This window comes from Lepisma saccharinum, chromosome 8, assembly GCF_977018435.1.
Source record: "Lepisma saccharinum chromosome 8, izLepSacc3.1, whole genome shotgun sequence".
NCBI lineage: Eukaryota > Metazoa > Arthropoda > Insecta > Zygentoma > Lepismatidae > Lepisma > Lepisma saccharinum.
In genome coordinates this window covers 74,181,444-74,201,437 of record NC_139236.1, presented here as the reverse complement: position 1 = coordinate 74,201,437, position 19,994 = coordinate 74,181,444, and the positions used below count along the sequence as shown (strand labels likewise).

The 19,994-nt window shown below is 37.0% G+C and overlaps 1 protein-coding gene across 3 annotated transcripts in view; it reads left to right on the top strand.

Annotated features, from left to right (window-relative positions):
- The window catches only part of nan (transient receptor potential cation channel subfamily V member nanchung), a 226,984-nt gene that overhangs the window by 22,575 nt on the left and 184,415 nt on the right, over window positions 1-19,994 (top strand). Inside the window, exon 2 of one of the 3 annotated variants that reach the window (XM_083127590.1) lies at window positions 5,593-5,658. The exons of the other annotated variants lie outside the window; for them this stretch is intronic. Within the exon in view, the coding sequence (XP_082983716.1) occupies window positions 5,593-5,658 (66 nt within the window). The remainder of the gene's footprint in view (window positions 1-5,592; window positions 5,659-19,994) is intronic. 3 annotated transcript variants of the gene reach the window in all.

Here is a 19,994-nt window from a genome sequence, read left to right as displayed (position 1 = left end):
AAGAAATGAACCAAAAAACCAATCAAAATACAACGAATCTAACAACCAATTCAATCAACCCAGAATCAACAAAAGAACCAACAAACCAATCAAAATACAACGAATAGAACAGCCAATTCAATCAACCCAGAATCAACAAATGAACCAACAAACCAATCAAAATACAACGAATCGAAAAGCCAATTCAATCAACCCAGAATAAACAAATCAATCAAAATGCAACGTATCGAATAACCAATTCAATCAACCCAGAATCAACAAATTAACCAACAAACCAATCGAAATTCAACGAATCGAACAACCAATTAAATCAACCCAGAATCAACAAATGAACCAACAAACCAATCAAAATACAACGAATAGAACAACCAATTCAATCAACCCAGAAGCAAGAAATGAACCAAAAAACCAATCAAAATACAACGAATCTAACAACCAATTCAATCAACCCAGAATCAACAAAAGAACCAACAAACCAATCAAAATACAACGAATAGAACAGCCAATTCAATCAACCCAGAATCAACAAAAGAACCAACAAACCAATCAAAATGCAACGAATAGAACAGCCAATAATCAACCCAGAATCAACAAATGAACCAACAAACCAATCAAAATACAACGAATAGAACAGCCAATTCAATCAACCCAGAATCAACAAATGAACCAACAAACCAATCGAAATGCAACGAATCGAACAACCAATTCAATCAACCCAGAATCAACAAATGAACCAACAAACCAATCAAAATGCAACGAATCTAACAACCAATTCAATCAACCCAGAATCAACAAATGAACCAACAAACCAATCAAAATGCAACGAATCGAACAACCAATTCAATCAACAAATGAACCAACAAACCAATCGAAATACAACGAATCGAACAACCAATTCAATCAACCCAGAATTAATAAATGAACCAACAAACCAATGAAAGAAAGATGAAAATATAGAAGATGGAGAAATGTGAATGAATGGTTCATGAGCGATTCGCGAGAGAAAAGCCCTTATTCCCTCGAAAGAACTGACCGCTTGAGATTCGAAAGAGGCGACAGTGGGGAAGTCACAGATGCCAGGGAACCACGGAAGCTCTTTCGACGATTAGATGAGGGCTGGGGAGACTTCCTGGAGAGGATTTTAATGGAATTAAGCGCAGGAGAGAGAAGGCACAAGGTGAAGATAAATAGAGAAAGGGAGAGAAGATCCGGAAGTCGGATCCGAATAAAGTGAATTGAAATTTCCTTCGTTCGCATAGAACGGGACCTGTTGTTTTACCCTAATCGATTCTTTTTCGTCTCCCCCACGATCGATTCTTGAGATCAACAGCTTCTGGCGGATTGGTATTAAGGTCCTGTATAAATCGCCAACAGAGAGAGCTGAACGCTGAGTGCAATGGTCGTCTTGAGATTTGGATTGAACCAGTTCGATGGGTTTTTTTTAGCATTTCTGCCACTTTTGGCTAATCGCGACGATGAGAATGATTGATGATATGGTGAAGATTATGAGAGAACACCATAAAGAACGCCCAGGCAAGGATTCGAACCTAGGACCCCTGACGTCGTAGCACGCTGTGATAACCGCTCCGTGGTTGAACCAGTGCTCTACATACAACAGCAATTTGTGCAGTCAAAATAGGAAAAGTAAAGAACTAATTCATCTCAAGCTGAATTGTTAATTAGTACTGTTTGTATTTCGTGAAAACTTTAATTTATCCATCATTTTTCCAATATGGCGGACTTAGCGTCACGGTGATCGCCGAGGACTTCTGACATGTTGTTTGTAATTCTATGAAGATATTATGTACCAAATTTCAGCTTGTTATGAATTAGATTGATTGATTGATTTGGTGTTTTGTCCGCTTTATGCACAGAAAGGCTAATTTGGACGGGACCTATAGTTTAAAGTGAGATCCGAACCAATTTGTGCCTCCACCGGGCACACTTTTGGCTAATCGCGAAGATGGAGATGAGTAATGACATGATGAAATTCATGAAGTAACACCACGAAGAATACCCATGCCGGTATTCGAACCCGGCACCCCTGTACTAACCACTCCGCCACGGATATCGGTAGTTGGGTTTCCAGAATCATGGGATTTTTAAAGAAACCGAAACTGGGCAAGGTTGCATAAATTCGGAATAACAATTTACTAGCTATATGAATTAAAATGGGAGTATTCAGGAACCAGATTTCAATTACGAAACCGTTGTTTGAAATTTCGATTTCGGAATTGTGCCAGTAATTGAAATGTCGCTGCCTTGAAGGTCTTTCACATCAGTGAGATGAGAAATCAACGAACCCAAAGAATTATCGACACACGAAAGCAATCTTGACGTAATTCCCCTGAGTGGCATGTCGATTTTCTGCCACCGTTGGGTAATCGAAACAATGATGATTATAGATGAAATTGATGAAGGGACGCTCATCACGACTTGAATCTTCGTGGCGACATCGTGAGCAGATGCCTAACGCGCCCGGCCCCGAGGCGTCTTACTGTCTCTACGGCAGTATTGTGTATCAAGGTATTCGCGATTAAAATTACCACCCGAGCGCTAGTGTCGCTTCCAATATTGCCGCTCGATGTAGGATAAATGTTTGTTTATATATACGTAGTACTAGCAGATAATAGTAGCGTGTTGTCATGGCTGTTATGGAAGAAACGTTTAATTTACGCAATATTTTTAAATATTGCGAATGCGTTGTGAATTCCAGGAACTAAAACGAAGGTGAAGTTGTGCTGAGAATGAAACATTTAATTATGATAGGCAAAAATAACACGGTAAACGCAGATTAAACTAATGTATACTCACTGTGTCGTCTGCACCTCAGGTTATAACTGGGACTCTCGGAAATGATTTGAAAACAAAGCAATTCACCTGTATTTGCAAAGCTTGGACAGGAGAAAAATATAAACATACCGTTGCAGTTCTTCCCCCCAAAAAAACATACTGGTTTAATATCAACGCAGGATAATAATAATACTAGAATTCACAATTTCATCGAGGTTATCTTCACTGAAAAAGGCTTAATTTCTACATGAAACAGCAACATTAGCATGTTTATTATTATTTTCTGGTTACCTTTATGATTACAAACATTAATTAATTCTCAAACTATTTTCATTTTAAGATCAATTTAAAACTTTACTTACATGGTAATAGAATCATCTTTCGGAAAATAAAGTGAACAGGCTCTTGCATTCTTCGTAATTTCCTTTCCGCATTTTCCCATGCGAATCTTCTGTTAATCAATTCTGTCTTTCCTGATTTATGTACACATTTCATTTTGTTGATTCCACGGGGTTCCTAATATGTAAACTTTTCACTTGTCCTGACCCACAAAATGATTTAGAGCAAAGAAACTGATCAGTAGACGTTACTCTTTCGAACATTTATCATGCTTTGAACGAGCTCAACACATCCTACATAGAGTAGTTCCGGAAAATCCCACCAGATGGCATATCGGATAATTTTAATCGCGAATAGTCAGAGGTTAATTGCAATACACATGATTGTCATGTTATTGTTATAGTTACAGCATATGTTCAATCTGTGCATCATTTGCCTGAATGTATGCTTCACTACAACACTCCCGTTGCTTGTAAGACGTTTGATACTGTGGTGGGGACGTTATCCTTTCTTTGAGGCTCTTCATTTTCCTAGCGTACACTATAGCCTTGACGTTTACCCACAACCAAGGTTGTTAGATCTGGCGACAGTGGTGGCCATTCACCTACATAACCTGAATTTTGCCTTACCCTGAACAATGCGTTATAATGATTCCATACTAGCAGCAGTTTTTTCCCCGACAAGTTTTCTCACGTCTACTAGTATTGTTAGTGGCTACTATTCACGTTTTTTTAATCAAGAGGCCCAGAGTTCGACCTCTGGTGGAGGTACATTATACGGTGATTTGGATCCTAGTTTAACTTTTAGCTTGGATTTTGTCTATCTTAGCATAAAATGTCTCTTTGTGTCAAAAAATTCTTCTGGATAGGCTTCGCCAGCCTTCTTGATTACGTCGTCGCCCTGTTGGAGGCACATAGTGGTTCGGATCCCACTTAAAACTGTAGATTCAGTCCCGATTGGCCTATCTGTGCACAAAATGGACTTCAAAACATACAAATAAACCAAATAATTGCAGAGTTCCGAATTCCTTACGACGAGTCAAGAATCGTCGTTCAGGCTATTGCCGACAGGCAGCGCGGATGCACGCTTGCAGCTTATATTGATTCGGATGTTGTCCACAAGAGGACTCGCGTGTGATCTCAGCTTCCCAAACGTGAAACTTTCAATTGGAACAATGAAACCAAAAGCATAATACGACTTTGGTTACGCTGCTTAGAAAAAATCGTCTTATTGAATACTGAATACTGTTCCTTACAGCTTGCACCTACGTCTGGATCCAATGGCAAGATTCGAAAATCTGCGATACAGATTTCCCTGTCCAGGAATAGCGACGTATCCAACACGCCAATAATAAATAGTTCATAAAATCAGTTCCTACGTAACTATAACATATGAAATATAAACGAAACATATTAAAATATATTCCACACCATTGAAACAAGTTATATCTTAAATTCCCACACAACTCAATGTGTTGATCCCTATCCGAAATTGATCCCTACTGAAATTGAATTTCGTAAAGCGATTGTAACAGTTTGAAAACCAACTTAAATCCCATTTTGCACAAATCGCCTTTCTGCATGCAAAATACAGGAAGGTATTAAGCAAATAGTTGACACTTTATGCGATTTTTTATATGTTTTCAGTAAATTCGTTAGGCCTAACTATGGCATTAAATAATTGTAATATATATATTATATAATAATATTGTAATATTTTCTTTACTATAACATATATTTGTAAGTAAATATAAATAAAAAGTATATATTATTTAAATATTATAAAGAGACAATAATAGTTTCATTCCTCTCAAATTGCTAGTATTATTATATATTTTTAATAATTAACGTAATATACTCGTTACATACATTTTGCATAATTTTGGTTTTCTTAAATGCTCGCGAGTAATTGTATACAAAATTCTACTTTGGTTTTCTTAAGTTGTCACTAGTTATGGGAAAATGAAGAATTGCTTTTGCGCTTTTTAAGTTTTTTATATAAAATTCAGATGACTAAATATAATGTATTCTTAAGGCTAACAATTTTAATGTCAAACTGCCAAACAGATTTGGGTATACACGTATACGTGGCTTTAATTGAAATGTGTTCTGTAACAAATAGCTAGTTTAATTTCTCTCTTCACCCCTATCTCATTGTTGAACAAGTACAACAATGTGATTCGTAGCGTAACCCATAGGCATTCGACGACTTGGCTACAATGATCCAGTTATTAATCATAACCTGTAATTACCTTTAGTTATAAATTAATTTTAAAAACTAATACAACAATAAGAGATAATATAACTGTTAAATAATATTAATAAATAAGTTATTATAATCTTAATGAGCTTCAATCTATTTAGTTCCTTATTTAAATCTTGAAACTAATTTTTAGTGCTACAATCCTTAAATTTAATTTTCTAAACTGTTTTATTAACTTTCTCTTGGTTTTATTTTCAGCGACGACAAGCAGAAAAAGTCTAAAGGCGTATTGTCGCAGATTCTTCAGGGTGCTCAAAACTCAAGGTTGTAGAACAAAGAAATTAGCAATGTTTTAGTGTTACTGTAGGTTAATTGAGGAGGCAAAATGCATTCGTATAATAAAATAAAAAATAAAAAAATAAAAAACTCTCTAAAACAAAAATTATAAATACGTATTTCAGAAACACACTAAGCACATGTAATTAATTCAGTAATATAAATTTTATTGTTGAATTCTGTCAAGATTCCTTTTAAGTATGAAGGATATTCTGACACTTCCCCATCCTGTCTAGTTTTGTCATACCCTGTCATATAGTTTTTGTTAGTACAGTGGAATACATTTATTGACATAGGGGAAAATGATTGCTGTAGGTTACACACATTTACTGTGAACTACTTTGATGCAGCCCTGAAAACCACACCCTACAGGTTTTCTATCATACACTTGAGCATTTCTAAAAGTTCTTGTTTTGTCATTACAATTATAAAAGAACAATTTGTATGTTAATTATTATAATAATTGTTCCAAGCACGTAATCATGAGTAATCTTCAGATTGTTCCATAAAATTTCTCATTTAGGAATTTTCAATGTTATAAGTGACCACCTGCAGAGAAATCAGATCTCACCAGATTCCTACATGCGTATGGCACATACTGACAGGAAGTACTGTGATTTCTCTCATACATGATTATCCTCAGGCAGGACTGACAATGAAGAGGGAACGTTTCTCAAACAAAATTATGAAAATCAAATAAATATCTATAGTTTTCTAAGCCCTGTTAAATGCAAGTGTCCGTACTTTGAGAACGATAATACAGGGCCAGCATAAATGATTCATTCGTTATGAAAAGGCTATATTTTCAAAAGTATTACACGTACACACATGAAAGATATATGAAAAGAACCACAAACTCACCAAGTTTGTATTGTTTTTGTATTGTGTATTGTGTATTTCAGGTGGCAGCATGAGATCATTATCTTTCCGATCGGGTGTGGCAGTGTGGAAGTACGAGGTTAGGACCTGTCGAAAATGGAGGGAAAGCAAGAAAAGAGTTTTTGTGTGCTTGAATATGCCAGATGTTCGTCTGTTATAGCTGTGCAACGCGCTTTCAGAAGAGAGTATGGAAAAGAACCGCCATGTAAACAAAGCATTTTGCGGTGGTATCGCTGAGCAAACTGTGACCGGTAAATGTTACCTGGATATGTTGCAGTTGTGGTTGTTCCCGCAACTCAGTGCTGACTTCAGGGATTTTGTCTTCCAACAAGACGGGGCACCCCTTCATTGGAACATCCCAGTTCGTGACTACCTAAACGATGAAGTTCCTCATCGCTGGATTGGGCGTATACATGAAGATGACCTAGCTTTGTTCCCCTGGCCTCCCAGATCTCCTGATTTAACGCCCTGCGACTTCTTCCTGTGAGGGTACGTTAAGGACCTTGTTTACGTACCCCCACTACCGCAATCCTTAGTCAAGCTCAAAGAACGCATCAGTGCTGCAGTAGTGCAGACCATTGACAGGACTATGCTACAGAATGTATGGAAGAGCTCGAGTATCGTCTGGACGTGTGTCGTGTAACCAAAGGGGCACATATCGAACATTTGTAGAGGGTGTATAAACTTGGTGAGTTTGTGGTTCTTTTCATATATCTTTCATGTGTGTACGTGTAATACTTTTGAAAATATAGCCTTTTCAAAACGAATGAATCATTTATGCTAGCCCTGTATTTAAATGTAAATATAAACAATGACAGTAAGATAAATAATATCATAAACATATTTTAGTTTCCTCAGATCAGAAACTGTATTTGCTAGTGTTGAAAGGAAAGTACTATTAATTCTAATAATATCAAAACTCGTTAAAACACAACTACCAAAAAATACAGGTCAGAAGATACAATGTATTTGTAGTAAACCTCCATTCTAAGGCACTGATTCCTTCATCCCTACACACATGTGTCAGCATTGCAGAAGAGAAGTTCCACTGTCGCATAGAGACCCTGTTTTTAATTTATTTGCCACCATTAAAATTCTAAAGGATAATAGAAAAGTCCATGTAAATGTGTTTGACCATAAAATACTGACTCATTCAGCACTCAAATCAACGTATAGTGTGCTGCTTCAGGATCAACAGTTAAATGGTCCTCGTCCTGCGATGCTTCTCTCATTTCTCCTTCTTGTAGTGTTGCCAGTGGCATAGCAATGGTTACCACTGGATCTACCTCTTAATACTCTAATTTTCGTGATAAATATATGATTGCCTTTACAATAATATAAAGTGTTTAATTCTAATAACAGCTGCTAAAGAATGTCATGTCTTAACTACATAAACCAGTGCGTTGTTTTCGTACGGTGGCTGAAGTTCATCTATCTCTCTTCTCCCCTCCTTATACACCGTCGATGTAAACCCAGTCTCCCATATCAAATCGAATTAATCTATTGTCCGATAGAATACTTCTGCTCATTTCATTGTTGCCAGTGTGTCCATTTCTGACTGTAAGAAACAGTGGAAGTAAATTTGCAGAGCGTGTGAATTTATTGTAAATATTTTTTGGCATCTAGAGAGAATTCATTTCTCGTATAAATATTTTTCAGTTTCATTTTATTTTCATTCAATACACATCCACAGGGCAAGGAATTATTTACTCCATATCAAATTCAATGTTAATCAAACCATACAAAAGAGAATTTAAAATAGATATACTTAAAAATTTTGGGAAAATTTAAAAAAATACAACTCTTAAGCATAAATTCGTAACCAGATTTTTAAAAAAGCACTACGTTACTATCAGTACCAATCATTCGTAACAACATGCAATTAATATTTCTAAAGAATACTATATTTTTTAAAAATAATAAAGTAAAATACATTTGAAAGAGAAAAATAAAATGCTGGTAATATAAAAAAAGTAAAGAGTTGCCCCACAGTAACAGCGCAACTGCGTATCAACGGGATTTGTGGTTTTTCTCTAACTTGTAGTCACTCTCTTGGTCTCAACTGGTTAAGCCAGTACACTCTTATTTCACCCAATCACAATATTTTAATTAAAGCTACAATGCAATTAATGAGTATTCCGCTATATAGAAATCCTATCAGGTAGTTGGTGAGAAATGATTAGACTGGCAACCCTGGGTGAAGGGGAGTCAAGAATGGGGACTCAGTTGTTCTCGATTTGAGAGTTGAAAGATGAGAAGCGGTCACATGACCTTTGCTTGCCGATTAACAACGCTTTGTTACTTGCAACTGAAAGTTAATAACAAACCTGACGAGTTAAACAATAACTAAATATTACAATGCTCTTTGCCTTCTCAATTAACAGCTGGTGTAAGCACAAACGAACACTGTGTTATTTTGGGAAATATATAGTTGATTTAACAATTGAAGTGAGTCTGTGGGTAACAGTTGAATTTGGGGCAAAAAATACACTATTTTCTTTTGTTGCGCACAGATGTGTGTATGTGACTGTTGTAGAGCTTCGTGTTCTTTATAATTGTTTCATTGTTGCATGAGGCCAGAGTGAGCTTTGTTAAAGTTGATAACTTGAAACGCTACCCTGTGCGATAGAATGTGAGGAAATCAGTGTTGCCAGATCTAGACAATATTCAGTATTTTTCGGATTTCAACATATTTTAATGTGGCTGGTCAGGCAATGCTAATTGTAGGTGGCAGCACCGATAGTTGGGCCCTTGCGCTTCAGACAGGCAACTGTTCTCCCGTTAAATATGTGGGGAACTTGATACTGTACGTGCTGTTATTCTATTGAATTTAGCCTCAGAAATTATGTGTAACACGGTCAGTGTTTTAAACCTAGCATTTAAAAAAATATATGATAGGTGACAACAGAAACGTTAAGATTTGTATAGTATTTTCTTCCGTCACTTGCATTTTCACAACTTATGTGATTTTTTAATGTTGTGAATTGGTACGTTACAGAATAATACATAATAATTCCGTAAGACTGTACTTTTAGTTTCATTGTTGTTGTTGTAACTGACTTTTTCTTACATGATATCACACTTTTCAAAATGCTTCTTAACTCTAGAAAGCTAACGTGTATGAAAAGTTCCGTTTAAGCTAACGTATCGTAACATTTGCGAGGCGGTTGAAAAAACTATGACAACCAATAGGTTTTTAAAAAATTGAATTTTAATGAACATTGTTAGAATACACCTTGACAAAGGTTTTGGTTACAAAAACACTGTTTTAAAGTTTAAAGTTCATCATTGCAGTGCACAGAGCATTTTCCCCGATGCTCCATACAGATCGGCTTGTTGCAACGCCAGCAGCACAATGACGTCATCCTCCTCTTTGCCGATGGACAAATTCCGCAGATTGTGCGTGGCTGGTTTTGTGGATTCATTTTTGGTGCTTACAAATAATTTGAACTTTAATTCAATCGAAACATAACCCTCACTAAAAGCTTCACAAACTATACACAATAATGAAAAAAATTAAAAGTTTGCAAAAAGGGTTTCCAGCAAAACCAGGCGGAGAAGCTAACGTGAAAACAACTATACCAGTGGCCGGTTGACAACTGAGCCTGCCATAAACCGACACAAAAGTCAAAGTGGTGAGCGGAACTGAGCCGACGAGTCCATTGTCCACCGGCTAAGGGGTGTACGGTGAAATATGGTCATCTTGCATCGTAGGTGTTACGATACGTTAGGTTTCTAGGGCTAATATTGGGTTTATGACATTTATCACTTTCCCTATTTGTTGTGACTTGGGTTAGCAAAAATAACCCCCTCTTTTAGGTATACATTTATTGAGAAGAATTGGTATTTTTTTAAAAAAAGTGTCTTCTGTGTTAAGTGTCGCAACCTCTAGAGCATTCTCATTTAAAGAACATATAAATTTTAAAGGTATTGTAACACGGAAGAGAATGAAAATAGTTATAAATACGAGGTGTGGCTAGAAAAAACCGGACTGTTGCTACAAAATCTTTTATTGGTAATTTTGTACAATACGAACATTATCCCCTTCAAAGTACTCCCCTGAACTATCGATACACCGCTCCATACGAATCTTCTATTGCTGGAAATCATTTTCTGAATCCGTGTTCATGACTTCCGTCGCTTTTGTTTTCACAGGTTCTACAGTCGTAAATCTGGTTCCTTTCAGGGTTGATTTGACCTTTGGGAATAAAAAAAAAAGTCGCACGGAGTGATACCCGGCGAATAGGGTGGATGTTCTAACACTTGCTTGGCCAAAAGAGCCTTGACTGACAATGCCGTATGGACAGGAGCATTGTCCTGATGAAGAATCCATGACTTGCTTTTCCACAAATCAGGTCGACGTCTATTTACTCGCTCACGCAGGGTCGTCAGCACCTTATGTAATAATGTTGATTGTTTTGCAATAGCTCGAATACTCAAGCGACGATCCTCTCGAATCAATTCACCGACATTTGCAATGTTTGATTCCGTTTTCGACGTGCAAGGCTGTCCAGGACGCGAGTCGTCCGCAATCACTTCTCGTCCCTCTTTAAACCTTTGAAACCACTCAAACACTTGCGTGCGTGATAAACACTCATCACCGTATACTTCCTTCAACAAACCATACGTTTCTGTGGCGGATTTTCCGAGTTTCATAAGAAACTTCACATTGATACGCTGTTCCACTTTCACACTTAACATTTTTCCGACGGAGCACAGATGTACGGTTCACTTCGTCGACAAGCTACAGCGGAACTGAGCGCCGCGCACCCTGGGCAATCACACAGTCGATAGGCAGGATATCACGTTATACACTCATGCACCGCTTGACCTTGACGCGCTTGCCGTTTATCAACAGCCACACCTCGTATCTAACGCACAAGGCACTTACTATATTTTCTCTTGATTATTTGAGGGGTTTCTCCAATTCCGATACCCGCATTAACAACCACAAAATAACTTAAAACGTACAATGTAAACGTTCGTATTAACAATCTACGGTAGCTGGGGAGGACCAAAATGACATCACACTTAGTGGTCTTTTTGCATAAAACATACGCTACTTAGCCCGTTCAAGCTACCCTGCCGTTGCGCTTTGATGTATTAATTTATAACCTTACAAGAATGTCATTTTCGGAAACTTATGACTTGCTACATTATCTAGAAAGTTTACGAGACACATTTTTATCATCCATTTACACGAGAAAGCCTTCGGTGAAAATAGTGTTTCAATAGCAGGCTCTAATACGCACCAGCGTAAAGCTTAGGGCAATCAAATGACGAACGAAATTCTCTAAGGACGCAGCATAGGGAGGGGTCTTCAACGGAAATGTTTGGCAGCGAACAGCTACATTAGCGTTGTGTTTTAGTGTTTATAGAAGCGATTAATTTGGAACTCGAATCCTGGTTTCGATCAAATTTTGTGATTGTTCATCCATTTAACCAATGTATAATGCTGATCATGTCATGTCACAGATAAATGTGTTCATCCACTTCGGTCCATCATCCTTTATAATAGCTTTTATGTTATTATGCAAGCTACAGTGCGTATCTACGAATATCAACGATTAATAGCGCACGAATTAGTAGATATCGATAGAAAAATTAGATTTGAATGCAATGTAATAGTGTATACATATCTCACGAAGTATGACAGAGATGAACATGATAATAATGACGTATATAAAACATGTAGACCTAAAACCTATAGCCATATAGGGTGTCCCAAAATATGTACACACATTTTTAGTAATTATAAAGACAATTTTTATTATGATATATCTACGTTTTTATAATTTAAATTAAAGACGACAAATACTGAATTTTTGAAGTTAACGGAAATGTTCGATTGATTGATTTATTTGGTTTATTTTACTTCGCTTTTCTTCCACCTTGGCTAATCGCGAAGATGGGAATGAGTGATGATAGGATGAAATTGACGAAGAGACTCTCACAAAGAACAATCATGCCTAGATTGGGATTCGAACCCGAGACCCCTGGCATCGTAGCTAATGTGCTAACCACTCCGCCACGTAGGCCGGCAGGAAGTGATTGAACTTATGTTCATTCTGGTGCTGGCACAAACATCAGTAATGACGTCATTTGGGTACACTGTCTTTCAATTTCTGCTTTCAATACAGTACTTTTGATTTTGTTCCCTAAACGTTATATTTGTTCTGTGCCCTTAAAAAGTGTGAGATTCGGTGGACACAATACATATTGTGTGCTTTCTCTTTACACAATCCACTTGCTCAACAGATTTTCATCAAAACAGACCCGCTCATGATGGGTAAGAGCTCCATCTTGTTGGAAATAAAACTCATCCTCACACTATTATCAAATGACCGTCATGAATGATTCAAGCGAGAAGCTTTAAGATGCGAAAAACGATCAATTCCTGTCTTAGAATTCGCTTGTCCAACCGACTGCTGGGATTGACTGAATTTCCAGCAGTTCATGGACGTCCTGAGTCTTCTGGAACATTTTGTTGACATCTTAACAAGTACCATCTACTTCAAACGTATTTCTGGTTTAGTAACGGAGAACCACGTTGATATGTCTATTTAAAACTCCCATCATGTACATCACTTACGTTCTCATACTTATAGTATTACCTTAGGATAAATTCCATTTCCTCAAATATTAGAGTCGTTTTCGGGACACGCTGTAGAATGTCCAATAGGTTAATTCGTTGTATGTACTTGTGATGGCATAAAGGTAACAATACTAATTCATTAGAGCTACACACAAGAATATTGAATTGTAGTTGTTACTAAACTACTGTTAATATCGAAGATAGCCCTTAAGTACATTCTAAATTGAAGAGCGTCATTTCTGAGTTCATTAAGAAAAAAGGTTATTAGAAGTTGTACTGTAGATAAATTGTTTTAGTGTTGTGTTTACCAATTTCAGAAGGCTTCACTGAGTCCAATGCAAATTGTATGACATGGCAATTTCACTCGAAAATTGAAGGATGGATTTCTTTACTTTGTAACTAAAAAATGACCAAAATGTCACTTACCATGTTTTACACTAGAGCCCTTCAATTAACAAAAACACATCGACAAACAACATGGGTAATCTGTAGCGTTGGTCGTAATCACAAACTAATGCAGAGGGAGGTCGGTTTATTAAGAATAACAAAAGCTGCCACACTGCTCTTCAAGTTATGTATTTGAGTAAACATATCGAAAACTTTTTAAACAAAGAGAACTGGCAACACTGCTAAACCACATCTATCGTTGTTTCTCACATGACGTAATCGTGCATCTCCTTCTTTGAGTGTGGACGTTGCTTTATGTATGTTTGCATTTTAGTTTTCAGTAATGGAGATGTATCAGAGAAGCGAGGTCAGAGAGGAGTCTCATGGCAGGTTTGTTCATACAAGATATCGGAGACTGTACTTTCAACTTAGAAACGCCCAATGATGAGTGACATTTATTTTCTCTAACATTGCTTAGTGTCTTTTTAAGGAATAACCTTAGTTTGACCAATGGACAAATCTGGATTTGGCATAGAGTTTAAAGTGTGATTCGAACTGCTATGTACCTCCAGCAGGTATCAAATGCCGGATCCCGGAGGGGTATGAATAGTTTTAAAGGTGTACACATACAGGGCGAGTCTGAAACTTCGTAGCAACCTAATGGCGTCGAGACTATCACGAAGTAGAAAAGCAACTGCACGGAAACGTAACGAGAAATTTGACGTGTCGTATTTGAAAAGTAGACCTCAGGTTTCCTTGAAAAATGTAAATATGGAGACGGAAGTCGACTGGCACCCCACTGCATAGATATCTTAATTTTAATGACGCCATGGCCCTGGGTTAGAAGCCTTTGCTTGGGTCGTCTTTGTAAGTGTTCATTCATCAATTTCATCACATCATCCCTCATCGTCATCGTCGCGATTAGCCAAAAAGGATAGAGAAGTGAAGTAATATAACCTTAGTTAATCAATCAATCTCAATTTTAAGCCAATTTAATAAGAAACTTCTTTACTGAGTGTCAGCGTATTCGAATGGGTTCCCATAAACTACTTTTCCTTGTTCACAATATATTATAATTTGTAATTAGAATCAAAGACTATATCATTTATGTTGAAAATCCATGTACGAGTAATAATAAAAAAATATTGATATTTGTACAGCATCTTTTTCGGACTCAGAATAATACCTGGATATGAATTTTAATATGCAACTAAATATGTAGTCAGTTTTTTTTAGAGGGTGGGAAGGGGGGTGGAAGAGGGTTGAACTTTCCCTCATATCTAGAAACATCGTTTTCTGTGCAAAACTATTAGTTGTTAGCAACATTGATCGCTAATTAGCAACACTTGTAACTGCAAATTTTATAATTAATGCAACTCGCTTATATTTTCTGCGCGAAATAAATTGAAAGCACCAGATGGCAACTACGAGTATGTAAGATTTTTTCACCGACGACGTGAACTAAAATGTCAAATGCTGTTGTCGAAGGAGAGAACTTTGTAGACAGTTCAGTAACTGTGCTGAATAATATTCCCTGGCATACATGCATATTCTAACGATTCCGCCAACTCGGGGAACGTAGAGCGGGAACTGTCATGAAGTTGAGAGTTCCAATTGCCTCCCCTTGAATTATATAAGTTATACGATTGGGGCAGTGTGTGGGAAGACTAGCATTTAAACACATATAAACTAGAGATACGAACTAATTAGCGGGAGTCATATTTCCGTAGCGGCGCCGTATGAATGATTTAGGACTCGAGCAGATTTGTTTGTAAATGTCATCGGTGCATCCTGATTGCATCCATGTTTGAATCAGAGGTGGAAACTTTTTCTCTCAATTATCTCTAGTTGCATACTGTTTCGTGTAAGTTGCTCTTAAACACAGGAGAGGAAGCTTACAACTATGTAGTGAGTTTAGAGACCCAAACTTGTTGAATTGAACACACCAACTCTCGTCTCTCTCTTTCTCTTTTGTACCATTATCCTCGTCTTTACAAAGGCTTTAATAAATGAAATTGTTCTTTTTGTTTCTTTACTTGAAACATCTTCGATGTCAAAAGAGAATAAACAACACATCTATTCGTTGTATGAGAACCAGAGGAATATAACTGCAAAAATGCAGTTTTTACTTTTGTTTAAATTAATTCCTCTGAAGAGCTCTATTGGAGTGAGATCGGGTCCTCCGAGATGCGTATACTTTTTGTATACTCCGTATAGGGGCCGCAAACTGTGAAGTTAAAAGGACTGATGACGTCAAAGGATTAGTCGTGCGTTTTGGGGAAACACACGTATTTGAATGAGAGAGTTGTTCAAAAAAGGGTTCCTGTAAATATATTTATTTCAGAGTAAGAATAATAATTTATTATCGCAAATTAAACATAGTTATGTCCTGATCAGTTACAAGTAAATTTATGCGTTTATATGTAATACAACGTTTAATTACGTGTTAATAAAAAAAGTCTGTTCAACCAGTGCGAAGTACGACATTCAAGCATTTCGGTATAGTAATCCGTGTAATATTAATTACATGGATGCTGAACTTGTAACTACTAATTATATTTCCTTATTTAACAGGAAAAAATGTTGATAGTTATTCATATGTCCTGTCCGTATTATTACTCAAACCTTGTCTGAAATTGTGTAGTTCAAAGGTCAAAAGTCACGTTTTAAAAATCTTAATATTCACTTACTTCTTCAAGCTATGTTTCGGTTTACAATAATTATGATATTGATGATATATTAATCAAGTGAAAGAAATATACATCAATTCAATTTTAATGACCTATTTCACAAATACATTGTGGATAATTTTGTACCTTTGTACTCTGTAATGCATATTTTCCCTTTGTCGATTATTTCTGTCAAAACAGGAAGAACTTGGTGATTATTGCGATGTAGTTAGCGACTATATAAAAAGCGACTTTTGCATGGAACGATTTCAATACATGTCCAGGTACAGTTACAAGTAAATTGTCGTTGTTGCGAATGAATGAAACACACCCTGGTATTCCTAAACCTTACGCCGTATCCAGGAAAACAACTTGTCTCTTGGTTTTTATCTAGCTTGTCTACCGAAAACGGATATAATAATAAGGATTTTAGAATACGAAATTATTCTAACGATATTCTCCTGATGGAACATGAGGCTTATTGTCTTCTCCTGCTTTGGACTTCTTAATTAAAATAAGTTGCTTGCATTAATATTAATTTTCATTTTCCGTGTGATCGTAAATCTCTTTTCATAGGCTTCAATTGCTGTTAGATCATTTAAGGTTAGTATTGTTAGCATTCATGTATATCGAATAGGCTGGGCTAAGTACGTTTGTTGCATTAGTATGTGTACATTTTCTCTCTTTGTTTGTTGTAAAATTTTTAACACGAAAAATGATTTTAAAACATTGTAACCTACAACCAAACCAGTCAAACTTGTGCAGCCAAATATTTACCTGATTTCTAGAAAATAAAAAAGTATTCAAATTACACACGGGAATTGAGTTTCAGAAGGTTGGAAAGTTTAGTTAATACGAAATTTCAATCTTAAAGACTCTTTTGTCAACCTTCTGTAAGTGAACATTTACAAAATTATCTTGCATGCATAACTTGAATCGTAAGTGTTTATTCCACAGCAATTCAATAGCAATTATATACTAACGATGATAATTGTTTACGAATTTAGAGTAAGTATCAATTGTAGGATAACATTTTATGTCTGTTGCCATTTTCCCCTTGGTAATTTGAAAAAGAAAGGTACATTATGTACGTAGAACGGTAAAGATTGGCTTTTACTGTAATCAATATTATTTTACTTATTTTCTAATGCCGAATAACATTTGAAATTTTCTTGAGGTCAAAGCAACGTTCTGAACCAATAAGAAAGGTCGATTCAGTCAGGAAAATAAATATTATACTCTTATAATGCACTTTGTTAAATGTTGTAAGTGGACTAATCCTGTGACGTCACGGAAGCTGGTGTGAGGCCCGTATATAAGTATCTCGGAGGCCCCGGTCAGATCCACATATCTTCACTTCAAATCCTTAGCAGTAAGGTGGAGTCACGTGTCTCCAATGTACTAGCTCTTTTTAAGAGTGCAGGCATATTCCTAAAAATACATTATGCCCTTTCTTTTGTAAATTTGGTAAATTGAAGTTACGTCCTTCATGTTCTCCCACGACGTATCTATAATAAAAATAATACAATTTTTTTTAAAAAATATAATAAATATGAGAACAAGCAACTGTCTTGTGGAGAGGAGGGATCCTAAAAGACTAGGGGAAAATACCCCGACAGAAAATTAGCCTGCTTGGAGACTCAGGTGGCAGTCCCATCACCAAGATCGGGTGCTGTGGGCCAATAACCCGCACACTTTAAATCACACTATTAAGGAAACATCAACAAGAGGAAGCCGAACTGATTCTAAGACGACGACATTTGGCCTGAAAAGGACAACGAGAATTGGAATATGGAATGTAAGAACCCTGCGGGAGAGTGGAAAACTACGGCAGGCAGTGGCCTGCGTAAAGAGCTATTGTCTGAGCATCCTAGGTATGGAACAGACAAGGAAGCGGTATGATGTTAGTAAGTTGAAGGATAAGAATCTCCAGGAAACCTTCAGGATTGAACTGAGAAATCGGTTCCAAGTATTGACCGATGAAAGTGAGCAGAATGAAACAATTGAAAGAAAATGGACAAAAATTCGATCTGCCTTCGCAGAAGTAAGTGAAAAGGTTCTGGGCTTCAAGGATAGGAGGAAAAAAGATTGGATGTCTCTGCAGACCTGGGAAAGGATTAATGAGCGAAAAGTAATTAAGGAGGCAATGAACTCAAGCAGGACAAGGGCAAGGAAGGCAGAATTGCAAACAAAGTATACAGAGAAGGATCGAGAAGTAAAGAGTAGTGTTCGTAGGAATCAAAGAAACTGGGTAGACAATCAGTCTCAACAGGCGGAGGAAGCAGCAAAAAGGAGGAATCTTAAAGAACTATACAACATCACAAAAGTTCTGTCAAGGAAACAGATGCAGAGAAATCGACCAGTGAGAAGTAAAGATGGTACCCTCGTTACGAATACTGAGGACCAACTGAAACGTTGGAAGGAGCACTTCTCTGCAACCCTTAATCGCTCTGTGGATGCTCAGATAGACCAGGGGGAAGAGGAAGATGATAATGATCGTGATGTTGGCCCCAGTGTAAGAATTAGGACGGATGTTCCAACAGTAGGAGAGATTAAACAGGCTCTGAAAGAGGTACGTAATTGTAAAGCAGCTGGTGTCGACAACATACCATCGGAAGTGATGAAAAGTGACATAAACACCACAGCAAATATGTTGCAGCCCTTATTTAATAATATATGGATAGAGGGAGTGATGCCCAAGGACTGAAGGAGTGGCCTGTTGGTGAAGCTAGCGAAAAAAGGGGATACATCAAAGTGTGACAACTGGAGAGGTGTAGCACTTCTCTCCATTCCGAGTAAGATCTTCACTAGAGTTATCCTAAACAGAATTAAGGAGCATGTTAACTTGAGACTCAGAAGAGAACAGGCAGGGTTTCGACCAAATCGCTCTTGTATTGATCAAATTAACACCTTGCGGATAATTTTGGAGCAATGTATAGAATGATCATCTCGTCGCTATACAGTTTTCATTGACTTCGAGAAAGCATTTGACTCGGTCAACAGAAATGCAATGTGGAAGGAAGTGAAACGATATGGAGTGCCCACAAAAATTCTTGATCTTATCCGAGAAACTTATCGTGATTATACATGTAGAGTTATACATGAAGACCGTGTATCTGAACCAATAGATGTGCAGTCTGGAGTGAGGCATGGTTGTATATTATCACCTAAAATGTTCCTGATCGTGATCGATGCAGTGATGCGAGATGTAATAGGAGGGAAGAGACGTGGTATCCAATGGGGATTGAATAACAGACTAGAAGACCTTGATTTTGCAGACGATTTGTGCTTCTTATCTGAAGCACATGGTGATATGCAAACAAAACTAGCAGATCTGATAGAAAGTGCAAAAAAAGCAGGACTTGTGATTAACTCCAAGAAGACCAAGGCACTGAGGATTAACTCCACAAAAACAGACCCGTTTAATATTGGTGAAGAGATTATTGAAAATGTGGATAGCAATACTTACCTGGGTAGTGTGGTGGCAAAAGACGGAGGGGCTGCACAGGATGTTTCTCAACGAATCCAAAAAACAAATGGTACCTTTGTGAGGCTTTATCCAGTATGGAAAACAAGAAGATATCTATTAAGACCAAACTTCTTATTTTCGAAGTAATGTTAAGTCTGTACTGTTATATGGGTATTGAGACATGGAAAGTAACGAAAACGATTACCTCTAAATTACAGACCTTCATCAATCGCTGCCTGAGAAAAATTTTGAATATCTTTTGGCCAGAAGTGATTCAAAACCAAGAACTTTGGAGAAAATCTGGAGAAATCAAGGTGCCCATACA